We start from the raw sequence: 22,034 nt of genomic DNA, 5'->3' as shown, positions 1-22,034 counted from the left end.
GGAGGTTGTTACTTAGTGCAGATCAGACCTCAGCCAATGCTAAACTGTTAAAAAGTCTATCTTCAAATAGTACAATGACGTTTATCTGAGACTGAGGGCAGCAGCGAAAGTGAAATTGACACTTTGGAGTATAATAGAGTTTGCTAATGCAATCACTTACATTTGGAAAAATGTAAGGGTGTGGTCAGTCATGCCCAAAGATATAAAGTTTCGGGTGTGGTCCACCAGTCATGCCCGCAGATTTAAAGTTGTGGATGTACGTCCTGTTTGTAATTATGAGTGTACCCCTTTAAGAGCGGAGGGGGGCGTTGTCAGGTAAACTAGTAAGTAGAAGTAGGCTGAGCAGCAGCTGTTCAAGATCATGTGCTTCCGTGTTAAGAAAAATTAAAAGACGTCAGGCTGCGGTTCACTGCGCTGGATCGGTTTTCGTGTGCGCTGAGGGTGCAATTGCGCAGTGGCACAGCTTATAGGGAACATTGGTCAAGGCTGCACAAAATAAGCGACGTCTTTCGATATCTATGTATTTCTACTCGTAACAAATTTTACGCGCATGATTTTTTTGTGCTGGACTGTGCAGATTTGCCAGTGAGATGGCGCGCCGGCGCATACGCGCCTGTCAAATCAAAGTGACTGCTAATGTTGGAATTTTTGCTTTTTTTTTTTTTTTTTAACTTCTAGCCAGATATCGTCAAAGGTTGCAGTGACATTTATCCAAGAGAGACTGAGGTCAGCAGCGGCAAAGCAGAGAATGTGGCGTACGGGGCAGTGTTCAAAATAATCGCATTGTGCCGTGACTAACCAATTTAATCGCGTTTTCGGTACATTTTTAATTGCTAGATGTCATACAAGTTAGCAAAAAGTGCAGGAGATTCTTAGAAAACCAACATTCATGATCTACACGCTGTGCAATTGAGCAATTTGCCATTGATTTTACAAACTTTAAACTATTTTGTCCAAACTTTTTTGTTTCTAGGATCCACCAATCCTTTGAATCGGCAAACTAAAATCTTGTTGTCTGACCACAACTGTTTTATAACTGCTTGACATCTCCGTGATATGGAGTCAACCAACTTGTGGCACCTTTCCGCCGCTATTCCGCTCCAAGATTCCTTCATGACATTCCACAATTTCATTTACATTTCTTCGTTTTGCTTCAGAAACAGCATTTTTTTAGGTCACCCCCACAAGTTCTCAATCGGATTTAGCTCCGGGGATTGGACTGGCCACTCCGTGGTTTGGAACCAAGACTTTGCACCAGTCCTCTTCAGCATAAGGCAAGATGACCACGTCAAGTATTTTGACATATGCAAATTGATCCATGATCCATGCCCATATGATGCTTCACTGTCTTCATTGTGTACTGTGGATTGGATTCAGAGTTTGGATCCGCGGATCCTGGACCCAAAAAGAACAATTTGACTAGCCATCAGTCCACTCAATGTTCCTCCATTTCTCTTGAGGCCAAAGGGACTTTTCGGGGGGATTCTTGAAAATAGATTCGGTTCAGGCAGACGTTTTCTCACTGTCACAGTACTTAAAGGTAACTCCAGACTGTCTTTGATCATCTTGGAACTGATCGTCGGCTGAGCCTTTGCCATTCTGGCTCTTCTGCGATCCATTTTGATGGTTGTCTTCCGTTTTCTGCCACGTGTCTCCGGTTTTGCTCTCCATTTTAAGGCGTTAGAGATCATTTTAGCTGAAAGTAGCTCAAAATACGTTGTTCTTCTGAACAATGTCTTGAATGACCCATTTTTTCCAAAGAGAATTGCATCTTCAACAGGTGCTGGCTTCCACCTGATTCACACCCATTTTTCACAAAATGGATGACCTCACTGATCAAACGCCTCACCGCCATTTTTTTTAACGCACCCCTTTCAACAAATTGCCCAATTGCACAGCCTGAAGAGTGTGTGTGTATATCGTGAATGCTAAGTCTTGATGGTTTTATGAGAATCTACTGCACCTACTGGTAACTTGTTTGAACATGTAGCAATAAAAAAAATATATACTGAAAACGTGGATTAATATGGTTCATCAAATTGAACTGGTATTATTTTGAACACTACTGTAAAACTCCTGCATCGACCTGGCAAGCTAATGTTAGCATCTTTGCTTATCTATGATTTTTATTGATGGACACTTTATATTCACAAGGAGATTAAGGACAGCAGAAGCAGTGAAGATGTGGCTGTTGAGCATAATATTACAGTATCAAATTTTTGCTATTTCTTTTCTGGAATCTCAAATATTCATGGAGACATTTTACCGTATTTTCAAGACAACAGCGCGCACCAGGTAATAATCTTCCCCACTCTGAGTAGTGCCCCCCCCCCCCCCCATACACACGCCTGACCATATGTCACGGATAGATACCGTACATACTGGTACATTGTGAAATTAGATATTCTCACAGAAAGACGTTATAAATGTTTACTTACATACCTCGCTTCCAAACAGTGACTTTAACACGGCGGTAAAACAGCTCAAACATAATAGAAGAGTTATTGTTTATATTCCTCCTCCTGTTCACTGAAACCACTAAAGTCGTCGTCTTCAGTCGAGGTTGAGAAATTGAAGAGCCCAGAATGTTATTGTTGTACATTTAAACTCATATCCGATAGCGACAAAAACAACAACTATATTTTAACCGGATCGTTAAACATGCCGAAGGGTTCTTGTCATCGGAAATATGGTATATCCAAAAAGAGACTAAGGGCAACGAGCAGCAAAAGTGGAGATTGTGGACTACAATACTTCGGCATTTTTTTTTTGACAATTCCAGTAAACTCTAGCTATGTATCCTTAAATTTTAAAATGAAAGATTTTATCCAAGAGGAGACCGAGGGGAGCAGCCAAGTGGAGACTGTGGAGCATACTGCGAAGCTAATGTCTCTCATGTGTGTTTCGCCATTCCTTGCCAGGAATCCTCAAAAACTACGGCAAAAATATCCGGTATCTGTAAAGCTGCAGAATTTCTGCTGCTAGTACAAATTGAAAGTGATGTAAGTAAAGCAGTCGTGTACATGCAGCTTATCCCGGAGATGTGTTTATCTTCGGACATGAAACTCCACTCCCTTCTTCTCTACCCCTTATGCCATGCTACTTGACCCAACCCCCGCAACCAGTGACACCTTACCCTGATGACCAGACTCTCTCTCTCTCTCTCTCTCTCGCTCTCTCTCTCTCTCTCTCATACACATACACTCAAATATTTTCAATTAAACCTCCTCATATACACACATGTCATCACTGTTACTCATCAGATGATGCATTCTCTGACTAAATTGGGACTCAAAACCATCATGTGATTGTGACCTGAAATGAAAGGGGTCCGAGCGATGAGCCTTGGGGAACTCCTCGGATTAAAAATGATACACTCCAAGGCTTGCTCGAACAAAAGGGTCTCTGTCTTCGGACCCAAACGCACCACAAGTGTCATATTTTCCACATGATGAACTTTTACCCTTTTAGGCAACATTTTCTTTCGCGCAGAGACTGCGACATTTGCTTTCGACTAAAAAAAAAAAAAAGGTACTGCAGAAGAAGGTGCCTGATGTGAAACTTTACAACCCTGTTCTTGCATCTTTAATTACAGTTTTCACATAGTTCGGCCTCTATTATGGCGTCTGATAATACTTCCAGAGACAGAAATATACCCCATTTTTGTTCCGCTCATTCCATGCTACCGCAGTTAACGTAGAAGAGCAACACGGTAAAATCCAGGAAAATCCCACGTTGGCGGTGTAAAAGGGGATACAGGCGCCATTCACGTATCGTTATGGCATTGATACTACCTCCATCAATTGAAAATTGGCGTTGATTCTATTTTTACAGAGCATTCAATCCCATCTGAAGGAAAAGTATAATGAGATTTGGGTACTCTGATAGTTCTGGGACTACTAACTCAGGAGGCAGAAAATTGCCAAATGGATTTTTTTTCCCCCAGATTGTCATTGCCGTGTCGGTGCCATTTCCATAGAACAGCAACGTGAAAATAAGAGCAGGAAAAAAATCTTGTGCCGGAGATGAAAAGCAATCCGACTACTTTGTTTCCTTATCTCCCCATCAGTGGGCCCCGCCTAACGCGGCTGTGCCGTCTCCATCCCGCATTCGCGTGCGGCACTGTGAGCGTCGACACGAGCAACTTTCTGAAAACTTTTTAAGCGCAGCGACAGATTGCAGCACCCGCTTTTATTCCGAACGCTCGCCGCTAGACGCTCACTGTTAAGCGATTCGGTCGGCTCGACGCTAGCCGTCAGAGGCTAACCGCGGCGTATCAACCACCAGATGGCGCACCTGGCCACACCCCTTCCTCTTCCTCACCGTGCACTCCATCTCCTCTGGCTCGGCTTTGATCTGGACCGAGGGCATGTCTGACGCCTCCTCTTCCTCCTCCCTGGCCGGCGAGAGCGCCGCGGCCTCCTGCGTCAGGGCGGCGGGCGACGGCTTCTTCTTCTTCTTCTGGCCGCCGCTCCTCCTCTGAAAGAAGAAGGGGAAGAAATTGTCACGGCCGGTGGTGGGCGAGGCGAAAAAGTGGAGGGAAATGAACGTTTACCTCACTTTGAAAGAGGGCGAGAATGTCTATTTTTATTGAATTTTTTTTTTTAAAACGGAGAGAACGGCGAAACGAGGCCTCATGTCGAGGCTTCCAGTGAGGGAATGAGGAGCCGGCAAGGAATAACAAGCCAGAGAATGAGAGCGAGGGGGGTGGGGGGGGTGTGCAGGGAGGAGTCGCCCCTCCCTCCCTTTCAGCCAGGCAGGCGGACACACCCTTTTCTGGAAGCGCACGCACACACAGAGTGAGGTGTGGCGAGGCCTTTTCTGTCCACACACACACACACACACACACATTTACATAAGTCCCAACTCTTGATAAACAAGCCATTTCCGCAAAGAACTTCCTCTCGGGTTCACAACGACGGACTAACTACACCGTTAAAAAATGGAATATGATGTGCTGCGGGTGGGTGTTTCCCGAACTCGCTGTCATCCCTCCCCTCTCCCCCCAAAAAAATACTTGGCCAACATTAAGAAACAGAAAAAATGAGAAAGAGATTTTATTAAAAAAAAAAAGGATGTTCCTGGTGAACAGCAAGCACTGCTAATATAATATTATTATTTTTTTTCTCATGTATACATTTTTCCTTTTTCATACCCGGATCGGAACTATCTTCTTTACGAATGCTGTGTGACATCAAATCTTTCGCATGTTTTAAAAGTATTTTTTTAATTTATATTTATTTCAGTGATTCTATCACGTACTACTAGAAGTTTGAGTATCATTTTTATAGATATTCTATAGATATTACAGACACGTAACATGCAATTAGACTCATATTTGGGCATTTTGTCTCATTTCCGAAAATAATTTAGCTAGCGCACAACCTTAAAGTCACGGGTGACCCGGAGCCTGTCCCAGCTGACTTTGGGCGAGAGGTGGGGTACACCCTGGACTGGTCGCCGGCCAATTGCAGAGCACATCTAGACGAACAGCCATTCACAATTTAACATAAATTTGATATCCATCCATCCATTTTCTTTGCCTCTTATCCACCCAAGGGTCACGAGAGCCAATCACAGCTGTCAACGGGCAGGGGGCAGGGTACACCCTGAACTGGTGGCCGGCCAATCGCAGGCCACACGGAGACAGATAACAGTCACACTCACAATCACACCTAGAGGCAATTTAGAGTATTCAATTGACCATTGATGTTTTTTGGGGAGGGATGTGGGAGAGAGAACATGCAAACTCCACATGGGTGGGCCCGGGATTTGAAACCCGGTCCTCAGAACCGTGAGGCCAACGCTTTACATGTAATCCACCGTGCTGCACTTTATTTCATATTTCTCACTATGGTTGCAACAGTCACTCACATTTGAAAAACGTACGGGTGTGGTCAGTCATGCCATATAAAGTTACGGGTGCGCGTTCTGTTTGTAATTATGAGTGTACCCCTTTAAGAGCGGAGGGGGGCGGTGTCAGGTAAAGTAGGAAGTAGAAGTAGGCTGACCAGCAGCTGTTGTTAAAGACCGTGTTAAAACCGTGTTCCAAAGGATTCCAAGTCAGTTCTTCCACTTTGAGGCCAAACCAAAAGCAGTCAGAAGACTGCGACGCCGCTACACTTTTTTTTAATATGCAGAAACAATGAAATAAAAAGCTCATAAAGTGCAATGACCCTAAAGTAAATGCGCATTAAATGCTAACCAGAGTCACCAAGCACCGAAAGTAAAACAAGTCTGGCTCTATTAAATTATTGACGTGTTGAAATGTGAGCCGCATTGTAATGGAGAGGTGCGGCTCAGTCTAAATGCTGGAAAAGTCAAACTTGGCCTCTGTGCTCCGTCCAAAAGACATTGGAGAAAAGTCAAACCCTTCAAACTTGAGCATCACCCATCTGGCAAATACATGAGGTTCAGATTCAGTAGACTTTGGACAAAATCTTTAGGGGGAGCTCGTCTTTAAAAATGGCCAAAATGAAAAAAATTAAAATTTGTCATCAGAATTTTTGGCAGGTCTACTCATGATAGACTGGAATGGCTACCAAGCCGTTTGTTTCCAAGTGACACCAGGTCCAGTAGCTGACTTTTCACCTGATAAAATCTGGGGAACTATCCATTCATCCATTTTCTTCACCGCTTATCCTCACGAGGGGATTGCCGGAGCCTATCCCAGCTGTCAACGTACACCCTAAACTGGTTGCCAGCCAATCGCAGGACACATTAAGACAAACAGCCGCATTCACAATCACACCTAGGGGCAATTTAGAGTGTCTAATTAATGTAGCAGGTTTTTGGGATGTGGGAGGAAACCGGAGTGCCCACCCGGAGGAAACCCACGCAGGCACGGGGAGAACATCCAAACTCCACACAGGCGGGTCCGGGATTGAACCCGGGACCTCAGAACTGTGTCCTTTAGCAGCTGAGCCACCTTAATGCCAAAATAGCCACTTCAACCCAAAATGGCGGACTTCCTGTGTGTTTTTCAGGGCCGAGCTGCCTGATACCTTTTTTTTGCTGGTTTTCACATGATAAACAAGTCTTTAAAGGGAATGGAAGGACCCCAATTGCACCTTTTTGGTAATATTATGCAGTTTTTATGCCGAATACGAATCTTGAATCTGTTACGATTGAAACATTTTTTTTATTTTTCGATGATCTGCACCAAATCGGACGTTGCTGTATACGTGGCGGAAAAAGCCGATCGGGGGCGTGACGTAGAACATTGTGACAACAACACGGATCCCGTAGGAAAACACTGGAAGAATGACAATGACATTTTTGATAATTCGAGCCACGAACATTATTCTGAAGGGTCCCGCGAGGGCGGTGAAAAATACGAGCTTTATGAAGGCGTTAAAGTATGCCTCGTGTTGGAAATATCGACTGGTAAGCGTTTGTGAAGTTTTCGTTTGGGTTAGTCAGTCATAAACTGATAAATATTAAAGCCTTCGATATCTTGAATGTATATACGAAGTTTTCGGTCTTGTTTTGAAATTATGCAAACGCCGTGTATTTAGCGATTCGCTGTGCGACAACTACTTTGCGTGTAAAATTATTATTATTGCACTAAATCTTCGTGCTTCTATCGTTCAAGCATGTCAACATTGTTTGACGTTTTCAGGAAAAAAAAAAATACATACCTCCGCAACTCGTCATTTAACAAAATCTCTCCGCATTTTTGGGACTTTGCGTTTGGGGGGCGGGCTTGTCGAAGCGTGTCCAGGTTCAGCGCCCGATCCAAGTTCGCGTTTTGTCCCTTGAGCAACAGCGATCTGTTCCGGTGTCTGAACTGGCACTGCTCCGGGTTTTTAACAGTTTTTTTTACATTTAAAACCCATCTCGGACGTGAGTCCGCCAGTAAAAGAGTCCGGGTCCCACAAACCTAACCCACTGGCTTCGGAGGCTCCGGTCTTTGGGAAAATAATGTAAACTGTGACCGGTAAAATTCGAATTGCGACAAAACTGAACCACGCACGTCTTAACCATTTTTACGGATTCGGTTTTAGCTTACGATCGCCGAGGAAATTTCGAAAGAAATGGCTTATCCGTCGTTCCAAAACAGCCCATGCCAGAATTTGTGACATCAGAGGTCCGCCCACGAAATGAGTCGTTTTAAGAGAAACTAGGTCAAAGTTCGGGGACTTTAATTCATAAACACTTGGATTTTTTGGGGTAAAAACTTACAACAGGATATGCATTTCATGGAACAGTTGAACATATATTTTCATCTAGATAAGATCATTTGCGTGAGAAATTAGACATTCCATACACTTTAAAAAAAAAAATGTCATTCTGGACCTCAGTGGACTCTACAGCTGCGGCGTGCTTGTCATGTGACTTGGCTCTCGCGGATTCCACACTGAGGTGTGGCCTCGACCAATCAGCCACGGGGTGTGACTGGTTGTGTAAACCCCTCCCAAGCACGCACACAGACACACAGGCGCACGGGTGCACAAAAACACACACAAACACACTAGTGCCCCTCCAGTCCCATTGTGAGGGGGACAGAGCCCCCTCTGTGCTTCGAAACAAAGGTAAAGGCCTCTCCATGCCACACCTTCCTCCTCCTCTCAGCTGACCAACACAATTCTCCTTGCTCTTCAAATATTCCACTTTCCATGACCCTTAAGCAGACTTAGTAATAACATAGTAATAATGTACTCATAACATAGTAACAAACCTTTTGTCTCAGAATTTCAGTGGGATTCAGGAGGGGGAGGAGATTCACAAAAGTAGGAGCTAAAATGAGTTTAAAGGGTGAAAAAAAGTGTTGAATAAAATTTTCATCATGGTTATACAAAGTTTAAAGAAAAGAAACTGAAGTTCAATTATGATGGAAGAAACGTTCATTGGTAAAATATGTTATACAGTGAGTTTATTGTAAATATATTTTTGAATTCTTTAAAAATTGCTGTGTTTAAATTGGAATGCTATATGAGGAAAAAAAACAGCAGTTTTGATTTTAACTCGGGGTAACGCTGAATATTAAAAAAATATTGGGAAAAAATAATTTCAGAGCAGTGTGGGGTAATCTCACTGTTCATTAATTATATTTAAAAATGGATGTGTTTAAATTGGAATGTTGTATGAGGAATAAAACAGCAATTTATTTAATTCAGGGTAACGGTGAATAATAAAACATATTATAGATATAAAATATAAGAGCAGTGTGTGGTAATGACACTGTTCATTACCTATATTTAAAAAAACAATAAATAAAAATTGATCAATCATTGAGCTATAAATGAAAATTAAAAAATTAAATAAATAAATATTAAGAATTTGAGTGACTGTGTGATACAGGCCTTTTCATGTTTTTTGTTTTGCTGTTTTTTTTTTAATTGAAACTTATTACTATCTGTTCTGATGCCCGATTGGCCAATTGTCACCCCTGCGTTTGGTTCATCTCTATGGTGACATAATGAATGAAAATGAAGCCTGAAGCCTTTTCTCGACGCTGCCGGCTTCAATGTGTGTATTCAGCGAGCAGGTTGAGTGCACACACGAGTGGCTGCAGGATGGGAAAAGCCAAGTGTGGATTTCCTTGCAGCAGGAACTGGCAAGGGGCTGTGGGAGGGGGAACAAATCCTTTTTTTTGGGGGGTTTCTAATTTTTTTTTTTTTTTTTTGGTAACAGAAGCAGAAACATTTTGTTATCATTTGATAGCAAGTAGCAGTTTTGCTTTTGGTTTTGTCTGCTGCAGCTTTGGGCAAAACCCTTTCTCAGAATGGGTTTTCGGAATTTTGGGACATTTTTCTTTCGATTGAAATGCAAGATTTTGTACTGTGCTCTTTCCATTTCAAATTGGAAAAAAACGGTCTTTTAGTTGTTCTAATTGCGAGCTTAATTGGAATTTTTAATGAACATTTTAATGTAATTTTATTGTAATGTTTAACATGTTTTCATTTCAAGTGGAATTCGATTTTTTTTCCATTTTATTGCAAGTTTAATAAGAATTGATCTAACAGTTTGGTGTATTTGAAGATGTAATTAGATTTTTTTAATTACAATTTTCCTTATATATTATGTACTCATTCCAAAAAGTTGAATTCATTTTTTCATTTTAACTCTAGTCTTTGATTGCCAGCAAAATAAATTGTATTTCTAATAATAGTTTCATTCAAACTTTTTTTCATTGAAGATGCCATTTACTTGAATTGATCATTTAACTGGAATCTCTTTTGATTTTAATTGCAGGTTCTATTTTAATGTATTTTTTATTTTGATTGCATTTCGTTTGAATTTCTTTTTATTTGAATTGTCGTCTTCAATTGATGATGGAATTTAAAAGTAGTTTTATTTTTAAATTATTATCTTATTGTCTTTTTTATTTTATTTGTAAGCTCAATTTCAATGTTTTTACTTTTATAGTCAAATTTTTTTTTTAATGTTTGATTATCAAGTGACATTTACTGTAAATATTTTGATTGTTCATTTTTAAATACATTTATAACAATGTTTAATTCCTTTTACTTAATCTAAATTCCTTTCAGTTTGCGCAAAGTTGTCAAGGTATAGGGGAAATATTTTGATTTAATGTTTTGTCAGATGCAAATACTTTATTAAACCAAGAAACTGCATCCATGGCACAGTAACTTTTACTCCACGTAGGATCGTTTTTTTGTGTCCTGACAGGCGAGACCTCTTTAAATTGGTAACTCGAAGAAACCGAAAATTGTGAGAAAAAAAAAAACACATTGGTTCGCCCCTCGAGCAAGATTCTGAACACAGCCGGGAGTCCGAGGCCCAAGTCATGAAACCAAAGAGGGAAAACACAACGGGGGGCTTGGTTGGGAAACTGTAAGGACGACCAAAATCAGGCCTTGCGAAGGGTTAGGCTGCGAAAAAAGTGCTGTTCTGCCACCAGCTAAAACAAAGCCAGTGACATTCGCAGATTCTACGGCGGTGGGAAAAAACTGGGTAAAAAAAACTCACCAGTCCTGGGCCCACGTTTTCAAGCCATACACACTTAAAGTCACAGATACTACAGCATGGAAATGAGGATGCCAACCCCAAGTGGACAAAAAAACCCATCAACATATTTGCACCACACACGGACGTGACGATGTTAAGAATGCAAAATCAATTTTAATCAGATTACTCAATCGAGAGCGTAATACTTGATTCGAAAAATATTTCGAAAAACACGGTGCTAATTTCAACGTTTCATTTGTTGATGTCATTTTCAAATTGGAAAAAATGTCTAATAATACGCGAGTATGAATGTCACAACCAAGAAAAAAAGAGTGTTATTTGAAAATTGCATTTGATTTGGTCGGGGGTCATTTTCCCAAAAAGTATCAAAAATGCCTGGAAAAAAACGTCTATTTGCCTTGTGGGGAGCCAAGGTGAGACAGCTGAGCGAGCCCGGAACCGCAGGAAGGATTAGCCAATAATTCCTCAGGGTTTGTTTTGACCTAATCTGGAGCTCCCCTGCTGGGCAAAGAACTCAGCAGAAAGGGATTTAAAAAAAAAAAAAAAAAAAAAAAAAAAAAGGTGGTGAAAATCTGAAGGAGGAAAAAAAAAAAAAGAAATAAAATTCAACACGTGAATATTGAGAAGTCATTTGGACTCGGAAAAGACGACGGTGGGAATCTTCCGTAAATCCCACTCGGACAACGCAGCTAGGGTGGAGGCCGCAGTGGGGTGGGATTATGGGGGGGGCAAAGGGGGAGTCAGTTAGTGCATAAAACCTTATGGAGACCATTGGACTGCAAGAGGAGGGGTCTCTCTCTGTGAGCGCAGAGTTCCAGGAACTCGAAAAAAAAAAAAAAAGGGCGGGGTGGGCGCGACCCTGTCAGCTTGTGATCTCCACACAGGAAGTTGGGGGGTGGGCTGGGGGGTGGGGGTCGTGGGGAGGTTGTGAGGGTGGGGGTTGCTTAGTCAAGGACACGACCAAGAACGAAAAGACGAGAAGGAGAAAACAAGAGTGAAGAGCACTCCACTGAACAAATGATATGATTTAAAATACAATACAGTAGTTTTTTCTGTACTATTGATTATTTATAGTATTGGTATTCCCCCCCCTCCCCCCCAAAAAAAACCTCTCCGATTCACAGCACCAGATGCCGCCCAAGTCCGTCTTAAATAGGAAAGCGTTACAGCTGTGATACTAGAAGTGATAGATCTCGCCTGAGAGACAAGCTCCGGATGCTGGGGAGAAGCTGAGTTTAACCTGGGTTGTTACAGAGAGTCTTCCCGCCATGTAAAACGGGTACATTCCAGGTGAATTTTTTCCCCAAACCAAACCAAACCAAACCATCGATAAGTCATTTGTTTCTAATAGTAAAGTCATGAGAGGAGTTTAAAATAAGTGTTTTGTGAATCGGAACTTGGGGTATAGTTACAATTTAAGAAAAGTAAAATTGTTCATTACTCAAATAGTCCTAGTATAAAGACCAACCTGTGAGAGGTAGCACAATGCCATAGGTCACCCAGACTGCCGGGAAGTCAAAGAAGAAGAAAGAATAATAGAAGAAGAAAACAGTGAAGACGTGAGGCTAAGTTTTAGCCCATCTTGGGTGATCTGTGGAATCGGGTTTTCTTCGGGCACTCCGGTTTCCTTCCACATCCAAACACGCATTCATTGGAGATGCAAGTGTAAATGTGAGTGCAAATCCTCGTTTATATCTTCCCCGCGATTAGCTGGCAACCGGTTCAGGGGTGCCGCCCGCCTCCTGCCCGAAGATAGCCGAGATTGGCTCCGGCACGCCCGCGCCCTAGTGAGGATAAGCAGTTCGGAAAACGGATGGATGTTTTTGCCGGCGTACACAGTCGACACGCATTGCTTACTGACGCAAACAGCGTGGCTGAAAATTGAGTGGAGCCGGTTTAGGAAATTACAGTTCGCGTCGCTTACTTAGCGACCTTTACAGCTTAAATTTCAAGTGTTTAATGTATCGGGCGAGGCTTCAAAAAAAATGTTTTTCGAGCACGACAGGGGAGAGAAGTCAAGCAGCAGTAATACATGGCCAACATCCAGTCTCTTTACAACCTGCAGATGGCACTATAGCGCAGTGGCGAGGCTTTAAATGGGATTTTGTCAAAAGGCAAATTGAGGCAGCTAGCAATAGCGATAAAGATAAACTGGAAGAGTCACAGAAAGGCTCACATGTACAACTGTAGATCAGAAAAGAGCCGTGCAGAACAGAGTGTTACCATTCCTGTTAACTCCTTCCCTTCTCGGTTCCCACCATCACATCTTAAGAGCGACTGAAGTATTTCTGTCGAGAGGGTTTTAAACGCGTCTCCGTCCCGGCACTTTTGTCGCAAGCTATTTTTATCTGCAAAAAGGCCAGCCGAGCGTGAGCCACGTCCAAGCGTTAACGCCCCGCTACCAGCTCGGGAAGAGACAGACGAGTCACGGCCGAGGCACGTCGGCCGGCAAATTGGATTTAAGTAGTCGGAAAATGTCATACGAGGGGAAAACAACGCAAGCGCGTTGAACTTTTGACAGCCGCAACCTGATTTAGTACTCTTGAAAAGGAAACCAATAAATCTATCGTCGCCCCCGCCCCCACAATACTGTTATTTTTTTTAGACGATTTTTTGGTCTTCATATTGCACCAGCAATTTTCACAACATCCAGCCACTGGCAACCCAACATTCTTTTCCTTGCAGTGGAAGGACAAATTCAGTTGGTGGCGCTAGTGCAACAGAAAGCGCCAGTGAACCCCGCAGAAGAAGACAAGGAAGGGCATGAAATTTAGACACAGTCGTGGTTCCCGTTTGCATTTTCTCTGCTTGCAGGTTAGGCGGAGACTGAAAGGAAATGTACTTCCTGTGTGCGAGTTTATAGGTCCTTTTTATTAATTAATTCATAAAAAGTTAATTAATTATACACTTTCTGCCATCTTATAGAAGAGTCTTTATTTTTTCTGTCTTTATATGGAATTTAGTTCGGGACCTTCTCTGCCTCTTCTTCTTGCTTTTAATTACGCTGGATGTCTTTCGTGTAGAGCTCAGCGGTGCCCTCCCGCATGTTGTGGCGCAACGTGGTACTACACCGGAGGCCCGCAACTCTGAATTTGGTACCTGCCAAATAAAAGCCAAAATAAACAATCGCTTGAAATATTTCTACGATGATGCCTTCAATTGGACCTTAAAACTTTGGGAATGTACATTGGCTCCACTTTGTGGGAACTATTACTGGAATTTAGTTCGGGATCTTTTCTGCCTCTTCTTCTTGCTTTTAATTACGCTGCATGTCTTTCGTGTAGAGATCAGCGGTGCCCTTCTGCATGTTACAGTATATCTACGATGATGCCTTCAATTGGACCTTAAAACTGTAGGAATATGTAAATTTTTTTTTATGAAAACAACCCCCGCCCAAAAAAAAACAACTGATGATTTTGATATCACATTGCACGCCGCGAACATGGCGATTGGAGTCATCGGCAAACGTTAGCACTATCCACGTCCGTGTTTACCAGATTAGCATATTAGCATAGCTCCACTTAAGCATTATTACATGCTTACCCCCACCCCGCACCCCACCCCATAAGCGTGAGAGAAAGAGGGCGGGACGACAGAGTCTAACTGGGTCAGCGCTCTGCTCACTCGCTGTCACCGCCCCCCACCCCCGCCCCCCACCCCGCCATCCCGCCTTTACTGTGTGTGTGTTTTGGGTGGGGGGTGGGAGAACCCCCTGCAGGATCCACACATATGCGGACGGAACACGGCTGCCCGCTCCCACGAGCTGCTTGGAGGCGGCAACCGACACCCCCGAGGCACCCCAGCAAAATAAATACATGAATAAATAAGCAATATACACACACAACACATTACAGTGGATTTTGTTTTTCGTTTTTTTTGCACAATGAGCGTGTGAAAAGAGCGTAAAAATAGAGTGACCGCACGCTCAAGGGTTCACGTCAAGTTCACCTCCAAAAAGTGGTTCTGACACACTCAATTGCATGGAGATATGAAAAAAAAGGAACATTATGGGATGGAAATAAGGCTGGATTCTCAAAAAAGGAGGGGGGGGGACAAGCAATGACAACAACAAAAAAATATGAAATTGTGCACCAAAAATGAGTGAAAGAGAGAATAATGTTGGAGCAGTGCTAAATTGAATCGTATCTTCTACCTAAAAACAATTTGGCACTGACTTATGTTGCATGACGAATGAATTTAGCATTTTTATGAGGTAATGTTTATCCATGTGGTGACTGGGGGCAAAGGTATGGAGAGAAAAAAAATATATCAAAGAGGAAATATTGAGCAAAGGCAGAGAGATTTTTTTCTTTAAGAGAAGACTGAGGTTGATGGTATGGAGGGGAGTCTGAGGGCATTGGTGCAGTGACAATTTTTATCCATTTGGAGACTGAGGGAAATGGTATCCAAGAGGAGATGGAGGTCAATGATAAAGAGAAAAACATTTTTTTTTTAGAGAAGATAATCAGGGTAATGATGCAATGATACATTTATCCAAGAGGAGACAGAGGGCAATGATATGGATAGTAACTTTATCCAAGAGGAGACTGAGGGCAATGGCATGAAGACCTTATTACTCTAGGGGAGGCCAAAGGGGACAGTACTGTACGTGGAAAAATAAAAATTATCCAACAGGAGACTGAGGCCAACTGTACGGACAGTAATTTTACTCTGCAGGACACGATGGGAAATGGAACGGACACCAATTTTACCCAGAAGCAAACTGAGGACAATGATATGTTCCTCTGGAATCTTCAGTGTTACACTCTGCAGTTCTCAACTTCGCAGCACTTTGCCCTTAGTCTCCTCTCCGACAAAATGCGTCTTATTCTGACCAGTGTGTCGACTGCAGCTAACTGGTTTTCACAGTTCCCTGCAGACAAAACTACTAGCTTGGCCTGTTACTGTGCCTTAACTCCAGTCCTTGCATTATTACGCTCCACCATCTCCACTTTGCTTCCCTCAGTCTCCCATTGGATAAAATAGGTCTCATTCACACCGACGTGTTCGCTGCGGTGTGGTTTTCACCGTTTTTTTGGACAAAAACAACTACCTAGAACCGAGGCTAGTCGACAAACCAGCGCCCACATGTTACACGCATTTGCACATGCACTCGCGAAGGATGTGTAATGAAACACCGGGTGTGTCCTCCATCTGGCGAGCAGCGAAGCAAAGCGAAAGAAGCCGCCTGCCTGTTATCACACCACACCCTGCTGACGCAGAGCCGACCGCCACTTCCCTCCACACCCTCTTATCCGCACGCACATACACACAAAGTAGACGAAGCGTACACACGGCGCAAACAAACAAACACAGTCGAGGAGCTTCGGACCTCGTCACGGGCATACGGCATGGGGTAGGACCTAAATGCAGGACTCCGAGGTGGGGACATGACGTTGAGGCCGGTTTTATTCCAGGCAGAGGTCATATGCAGATAATCAGTCCTAAAAAAGGCAGCGGCACAAAAACACGGGGCAACAGGCGAGGTCTAAAAACAATGAAAACGACGTTGGATACTACTCAGGTGAGGAGCTGCCGCCGGAAGCGGCTCCACCCAGGGCGGTGGCTCGGCCATGCCCCTGACGGACGTTCTGTGAAGGTTCCTGAAACCCTAACCCTGACCTGTGTTCAAGGACATAGATACAGTAGATCGATAGAGCAATATCAGCGATTGGTGATGACAAACAAATAAACTAGAGACTGTTTGAGAACAAGATTAGACTACTCCATGAAAGATTTTAATTATTTATTTATTTATTTTTAAGTATGTGGCTTCGCTCCATAAAGGTTGAAAATCACTAGCCTAAGCTACCGTTTGCATGCGGGTTTATTTTTGTTATTCTATATTTATTTCTTGGCACGGTGCTGCTGATACAGGCATAAATTATTTTCAAGATGAGACTGAGGGCAAAGTAGAGACTGTGGATGATAATAGTGCAAGGTCCTCAGCTAAGGTCTAGCAACACGCTAATTTTACATTAGCACGTCTGTGTTGATTATTCTGTGTCGTAACAACATCTTGGCGTCTGGTTAGTAAAGAGATTACAATACATTTTTTATCCAAGAGGAGACTGAGGGCAAAGTAAAAAATGCAGTACCATACTGAAGGCATAGTTACAGGCTAAGTTATTGTTAGCTATTTCAGTTTTTTTTTTTTTTTTTTTTTGTCTTGTGCATTTTGAATTTTCCTCTCGGAAGTGAGGAGACACAAATGAACGGAGAAATTGCAGCAAAGCGGAGACAGCGGAGCAGCACACTGCGGCATCCGTACCTTCGGCACAGTTACATGCTAAGATACAGTTGCAGCACAGTTACACGCTAACCCTTTTCAATTTCTATTTCTTGGCACGTAGCTGATGGCAAAGTCGGATTTTATCCAAGAGGAGAATGAGGGAAAAGCTGAAAGTGGTACACTGACTTTTTGTATCCGAGCAGAGACTCAGGGCATGTTAAGTTGTCCGCGTAGGTGTCTATAAAAAGAGTTAAAATGAGGCCGACCAACAAACAAAGAAAAGAAGTTCCTCCTTGCGCCTGGAGGAAATGAGGCAACTTGTCACACCGTTTATTGCTTCAATAATCATCTTCCGCAATGCAATATCATGCAAGTCATCTCATTGACAAGGTAATAAAATGTTTATTTGATATTGTATTGATGTTTTCTGTGGTAGAGTATTGAACATTATAATTGTGCAGTGGCAATACGACTGGAATAGTTTTGGGAAAATATACAGTGAAAACACATTTTATCACACTTTTAAATAGAGAAAACGGAAAATAATGGAAAAAGAAGTGATTCAAGTCTGATTGGAAGGATGTGACGTCATTCGAGCAGACGCCGAGACCTGGGCAAATCAAACCCTTTGCTGTTTTACGTATTTTATTAGGGGAAGAAGAGTGATCCAAAAGAGAGTGAAGCTCATTTACAGGTCGGGTCACGTTGAGAAAGATGGCCGTCGTGACAAAGAATAACAAACTAGAATAGCTTGAAAAGGGATGTTTGGGGCATGTCTAATTATTATTATTATAATTATTATTATGATACTAACCCCGTAAAAGGATGTCAAAAATGATCAAAATCCATCCATTCTTCCATTTTATGAGCCATGTATCCCCACAAGGGTTGCGGGAGTGCTGAAGCTTATCCCAGCTATCATCAGGCAGGAGGCGACGTACGCCCTGAACTCGTTGCCGACCAATCGCAGGGCACGTGGAGAGAGACAACAGTCTCCAATGGATGCGTGTTTTTTGGGATGTGGGAGGAAACCGGAGTGCCCGGAGAAAAACCCACGCAGGCACGGGGCCGGGATTTGAACCCGGGTCCTCAGAACTCTGAGGCCAACACTCTAATCAGTTTCAACCACTTGGTGTACAAAATGGCACTGGCCCTGTAGTACCTACTAGGATGTCCTCCAGGGCTCCAGGCAGGCCGCCTTTCTCCACGTTGGACCCTGCGTTGTGATTTGCTCTCTCGAGGACGAGGTTTTTTGGCCAGCAAAGGCTGGTTAGAAAAATTTCAAAAAAGATACAGCCTCAGAAACCTGCCTCTGTATGTTGCTCCTCGTTGTTATGTGGGGGGAGAGTATCGTGACCTTATCAGTGATTAGTCAGGTTTTTAACATGGATGAAAAAGGCCTTTTTTTGGGAGAGAACGCCTACGTGTACTTTTCAAGTACCTTGTTTACGATCATATGGCAATGCTGCAGGTGAGTGAATTTTAAGCCTCTACGTGCCTCTCCACCACCATGTACAAAAGAGAGAAAGAGATAGAGCAATAGAGAGAGTGTGAGAGTGAGACGGGACTCCACAGACGTGGGGAGCAGTGAGAGTGAGAAACGCATCGCGAGCAGTTGCTAGTGTGTACAAGTTTACCGAGGGCGATCGGTGAGGATAAATGTTTAAGAGAGGACACGTTGATGCTAAGTGCTTGAAGGATCAAATAAAACCTTCCAAGCAGCAAACCGGTGCTTTGTACCACGATTGTTCCCGCCACAAAGGCGTCTCCCCTGCGTTTCCCGACCACGGTCAGGCAAGATTAATAAACGTTTTATAATTAAAGATTTAAGTAAATGGGTGTACTGTTGTAATCTCAGTCTCAAATATGTAATGTACAAATACTGTTCACGTGTTTTAATCATTCTGGTACCCATATATACGTACATCAAAATTCCTGGGGTGTGTATGGGAGGGGTCCCACTTTGCAGTTTTTCACATTTTGCAGGGGGTTCTGGTCACCGTTAAACGCAAAAAAATGAGGGATTAATGTATTTGATCCCCTACACTCCCACTATGAACTGTACGGCATACCGCAGCAGCACATTAATTTTAGCGCGTCACTCGACTACCTGCTGCTCGTTAATTCTCGCTGACAACGTCTCGACTCCACGACCCAAGCGTGCCGCCGCCCGCCGGCAGCGACCCTCGGGCTGGCCCTGAAGCGCTCGGCCCATTCCTCACAGCGAGCCGTCGTACCTTGCGCTCATTTATCTCGACACGCACGCACAAACTCGCGCACGCACACAAAGAGCCAGCCAGCTGGCCAACTAACCAGTCATCCGCTCAAGCCACCTGATACCAAAATACTCAGCCACCGCGTGAAACAAGCTTCTCCCGTGTCAGACTCTCTCTGTGTGAACCTGGAGAACCTTCCAGAACCTCCCTCCCTCTTGAACACTGCAGACACGATTGGGACAAAAAAGCACAAAAAAAAACTTCACGCTATTGGGGAAATTTCAGGGATGACTCGAAAATGCCTTTTCCAGGTCAAGTCGCCATTTCGCTCCAACAAGGGGAACAAAAAATTCCAAGGTCTACATCAAGCCTTTCTGTGACTCTTCCGGTCTCTCTGTCACAACCTGCTGGTGACTTTTTGCGACACTCCAAGATCGGCGACTGCTTCCTCTCCGAGAAAAACCCTTTTTACACGGTTTCCCTTTCCCCTTTCTCGCACAGAGAAGCGTCATCCCCTCGTACGCCGAATGTCAATATGATGAAACTCTTCATACGACGCGAGGATGGACACACACGTACACACACAAACACACAATATCTCGGGAGTGTGATCAAACTCTGCTCAGCCCAGTTAACAATTGACAACTGCATGGGTCACGAGACCTAATTTTGGACACACAAAAGTCAAAGAATACAAAAGAAATCCTGGAAAACTACGGTAAATACAGTACTGTACATTCCAGGATTACAACCCCTGCATTAGCGAAACCTGGGAAATTCCAAACTTTAGACGGGAGAGAAGGATTCGTGCTCCGATGTCACACAGCAACTGGAGTTGCACAACAATGGCAACACCCCGCAAAAGTATTGTCATCTCGATTACTGCATTATAGAGTGCACTTCCTAAGACAAAAGTGGGAACGATCCATTTTCCCAGTCATATTGAATGCAGCGTTAGTATTCAGCTAGACAGTAAAGGTTTACGGATTTTATGGCCCAAGGAAGACCATATTTGTTAAGAGTTGGTTAAATCCTAACTAGTGAAGAGTCGATATAATGAAAAAAAAAACGATACATCATTGAAAATTATTAATCACCAATTATTAGATAACTAATCGACTAGCATCTAGTAAGTCACAGACCAACAATGACCTGGTTGCCGCACGGTAACGTACAGAGCGGAGGTTCTCAACCGTTGTCACACTGGGATCCGCAGTTTGCCATTGTTGCAACCCACTTTTATTGAAGTTAAGAACAATAAATTATTTTTTTGGGGGGGCGGGGTTAAAAATGCAGTCTGAAAACTCATGCAGGGTGAGTTAAATTTAAAACACAGTTGAGTTGAGCTTGAATTAATGCAGTGGATCCCCGCTTGTTGTTGCAAATGGTGAAAATCTGTAGCTAATTGACACCCATTTTAATTGCATTGAAAGGAAAAAAATTTTTTTCAAAGAAATACTCTGGAATGAGGAGACATAAACTGCCATTAAGGATTTTTGTATTTTAAGTTGAAAAAAAAAACCAAATGAAAAAAATTCTGCTTTGACTCGCGGGGTAGACCACTGGACCGCCAAAAGCATATTGCTAGCATGACACTTGCTAGCCAGAGGGTGACCTGCAATGTATTTATTGACAGCATAAACCAGTGCCAATATCACAGGTAACATTTAATTTTGCTCAACTATTATGTGGGAATTTGGCATACCTCTGTATTGTTAAGGGGGAAAAACACAGAATACATATCTTTTTTTTTTTTTAAATAGATGTTTGTGACCCTGTTTTTAGTGCCCACCCAATGAACTAGTGGCCAGCCAATCACTGTGCCACGATGTGTTAACTATCAAATCTATCAAATAGATAACTCTTTTCCAACCAGCTCCCTTGTCAGCGCAATTCATATTCCCCCCAAATTCTTTCACTTTGTACCCCTCCAACCGCCTTATACCCAAGACTGGACCACAATGGCAGACGGAAGTGCACCTGGCTCTTCCCTCCGTGCGCATGCGCAAGAGGGTGAGGGTGGGGTGGGGGGGAAGGTTTGGAAGTGCTGCTGGCCCTTTAAAAAAAATAAGATGGTGTCCTGTGAGGCTTCAGAACGCGGCTTCCGTCCCCCCCCCCCCTTTTTTTTTTTTTTTTCAGTTTTCGCGAAGCAACTCCAACCTCAAATATAATTAAAGAGCCACACTGCGCTGACATCGTCACAAAGTGTCAAATAGAACGTGCACTTACTTTCTTGTGGCGGCTCTCCGTGTGCATCTCTTAATGGGGGGGATGTGGGAGGGGGAGGAGGAGGAGGAGGGGGGGCGTCGGTGGGGGGGCTTTGGGTGTGTATAGCCGTAATGTGGGTAAAGGGGAGAGAAAGGGGGGTTTATGGGAGAGGACAAGGAGGAGGAGGAAGGGGGCGGTGTGCTGTGGATATTCGGGATATAGGAGCACGGCGGTGCGCGTCTCTTCTGTTCAGTTCATATCCGCAGCGTCGGTCTTTGCACCCCACCCGCCCCCACCCCACCCCCCGACCGAAAAAAATAAATAAAATAAAATAAAATAAAAATGTGGAATAAATCAGCCAAGCGCTGGCCGTGTGGTTCTCGCCGTTTGCTGCCGTGCATAGAAGGGCTGGGCTCTCTCTCTCTGCCTGTTCCTCCTCCGCC

The 22,034-nt window shown here is 43.4% G+C and overlaps 1 protein-coding gene across 1 annotated transcript in view; it reads right to left on the bottom strand.

Moving 5' to 3' along the window:
* Positions 1-21,862, bottom strand: part of klf8 (Kruppel like factor 8) — a 38,651-nt gene extending 16,789 nt beyond the window's left edge. The window contains exons 1-2 of the mRNA XM_061804086.1: positions 21,613-21,862; positions 4,324-4,479 (exon numbers count right to left, since the gene is read on the bottom strand). Coding sequence (XP_061660070.1) covers positions 4,324-4,479; positions 21,613-21,639 — 183 coding nt within the window. The 5' untranslated portion in view covers positions 21,640-21,862. The remainder of the gene's footprint in view (positions 1-4,323; positions 4,480-21,612) is intronic.
* Positions 21,863-22,034: the final 172 nt, after the last annotated feature.

Source organism: Syngnathoides biaculeatus, chromosome 18 (genome assembly GCF_019802595.1).
Source record: "Syngnathoides biaculeatus isolate LvHL_M chromosome 18, ASM1980259v1, whole genome shotgun sequence".
In the NCBI taxonomy this organism is placed as follows: domain Eukaryota; kingdom Metazoa; phylum Chordata; class Actinopteri; order Syngnathiformes; family Syngnathidae; genus Syngnathoides; species Syngnathoides biaculeatus.
This window is presented reverse-complemented; position numbering and strand designations above follow the sequence as displayed.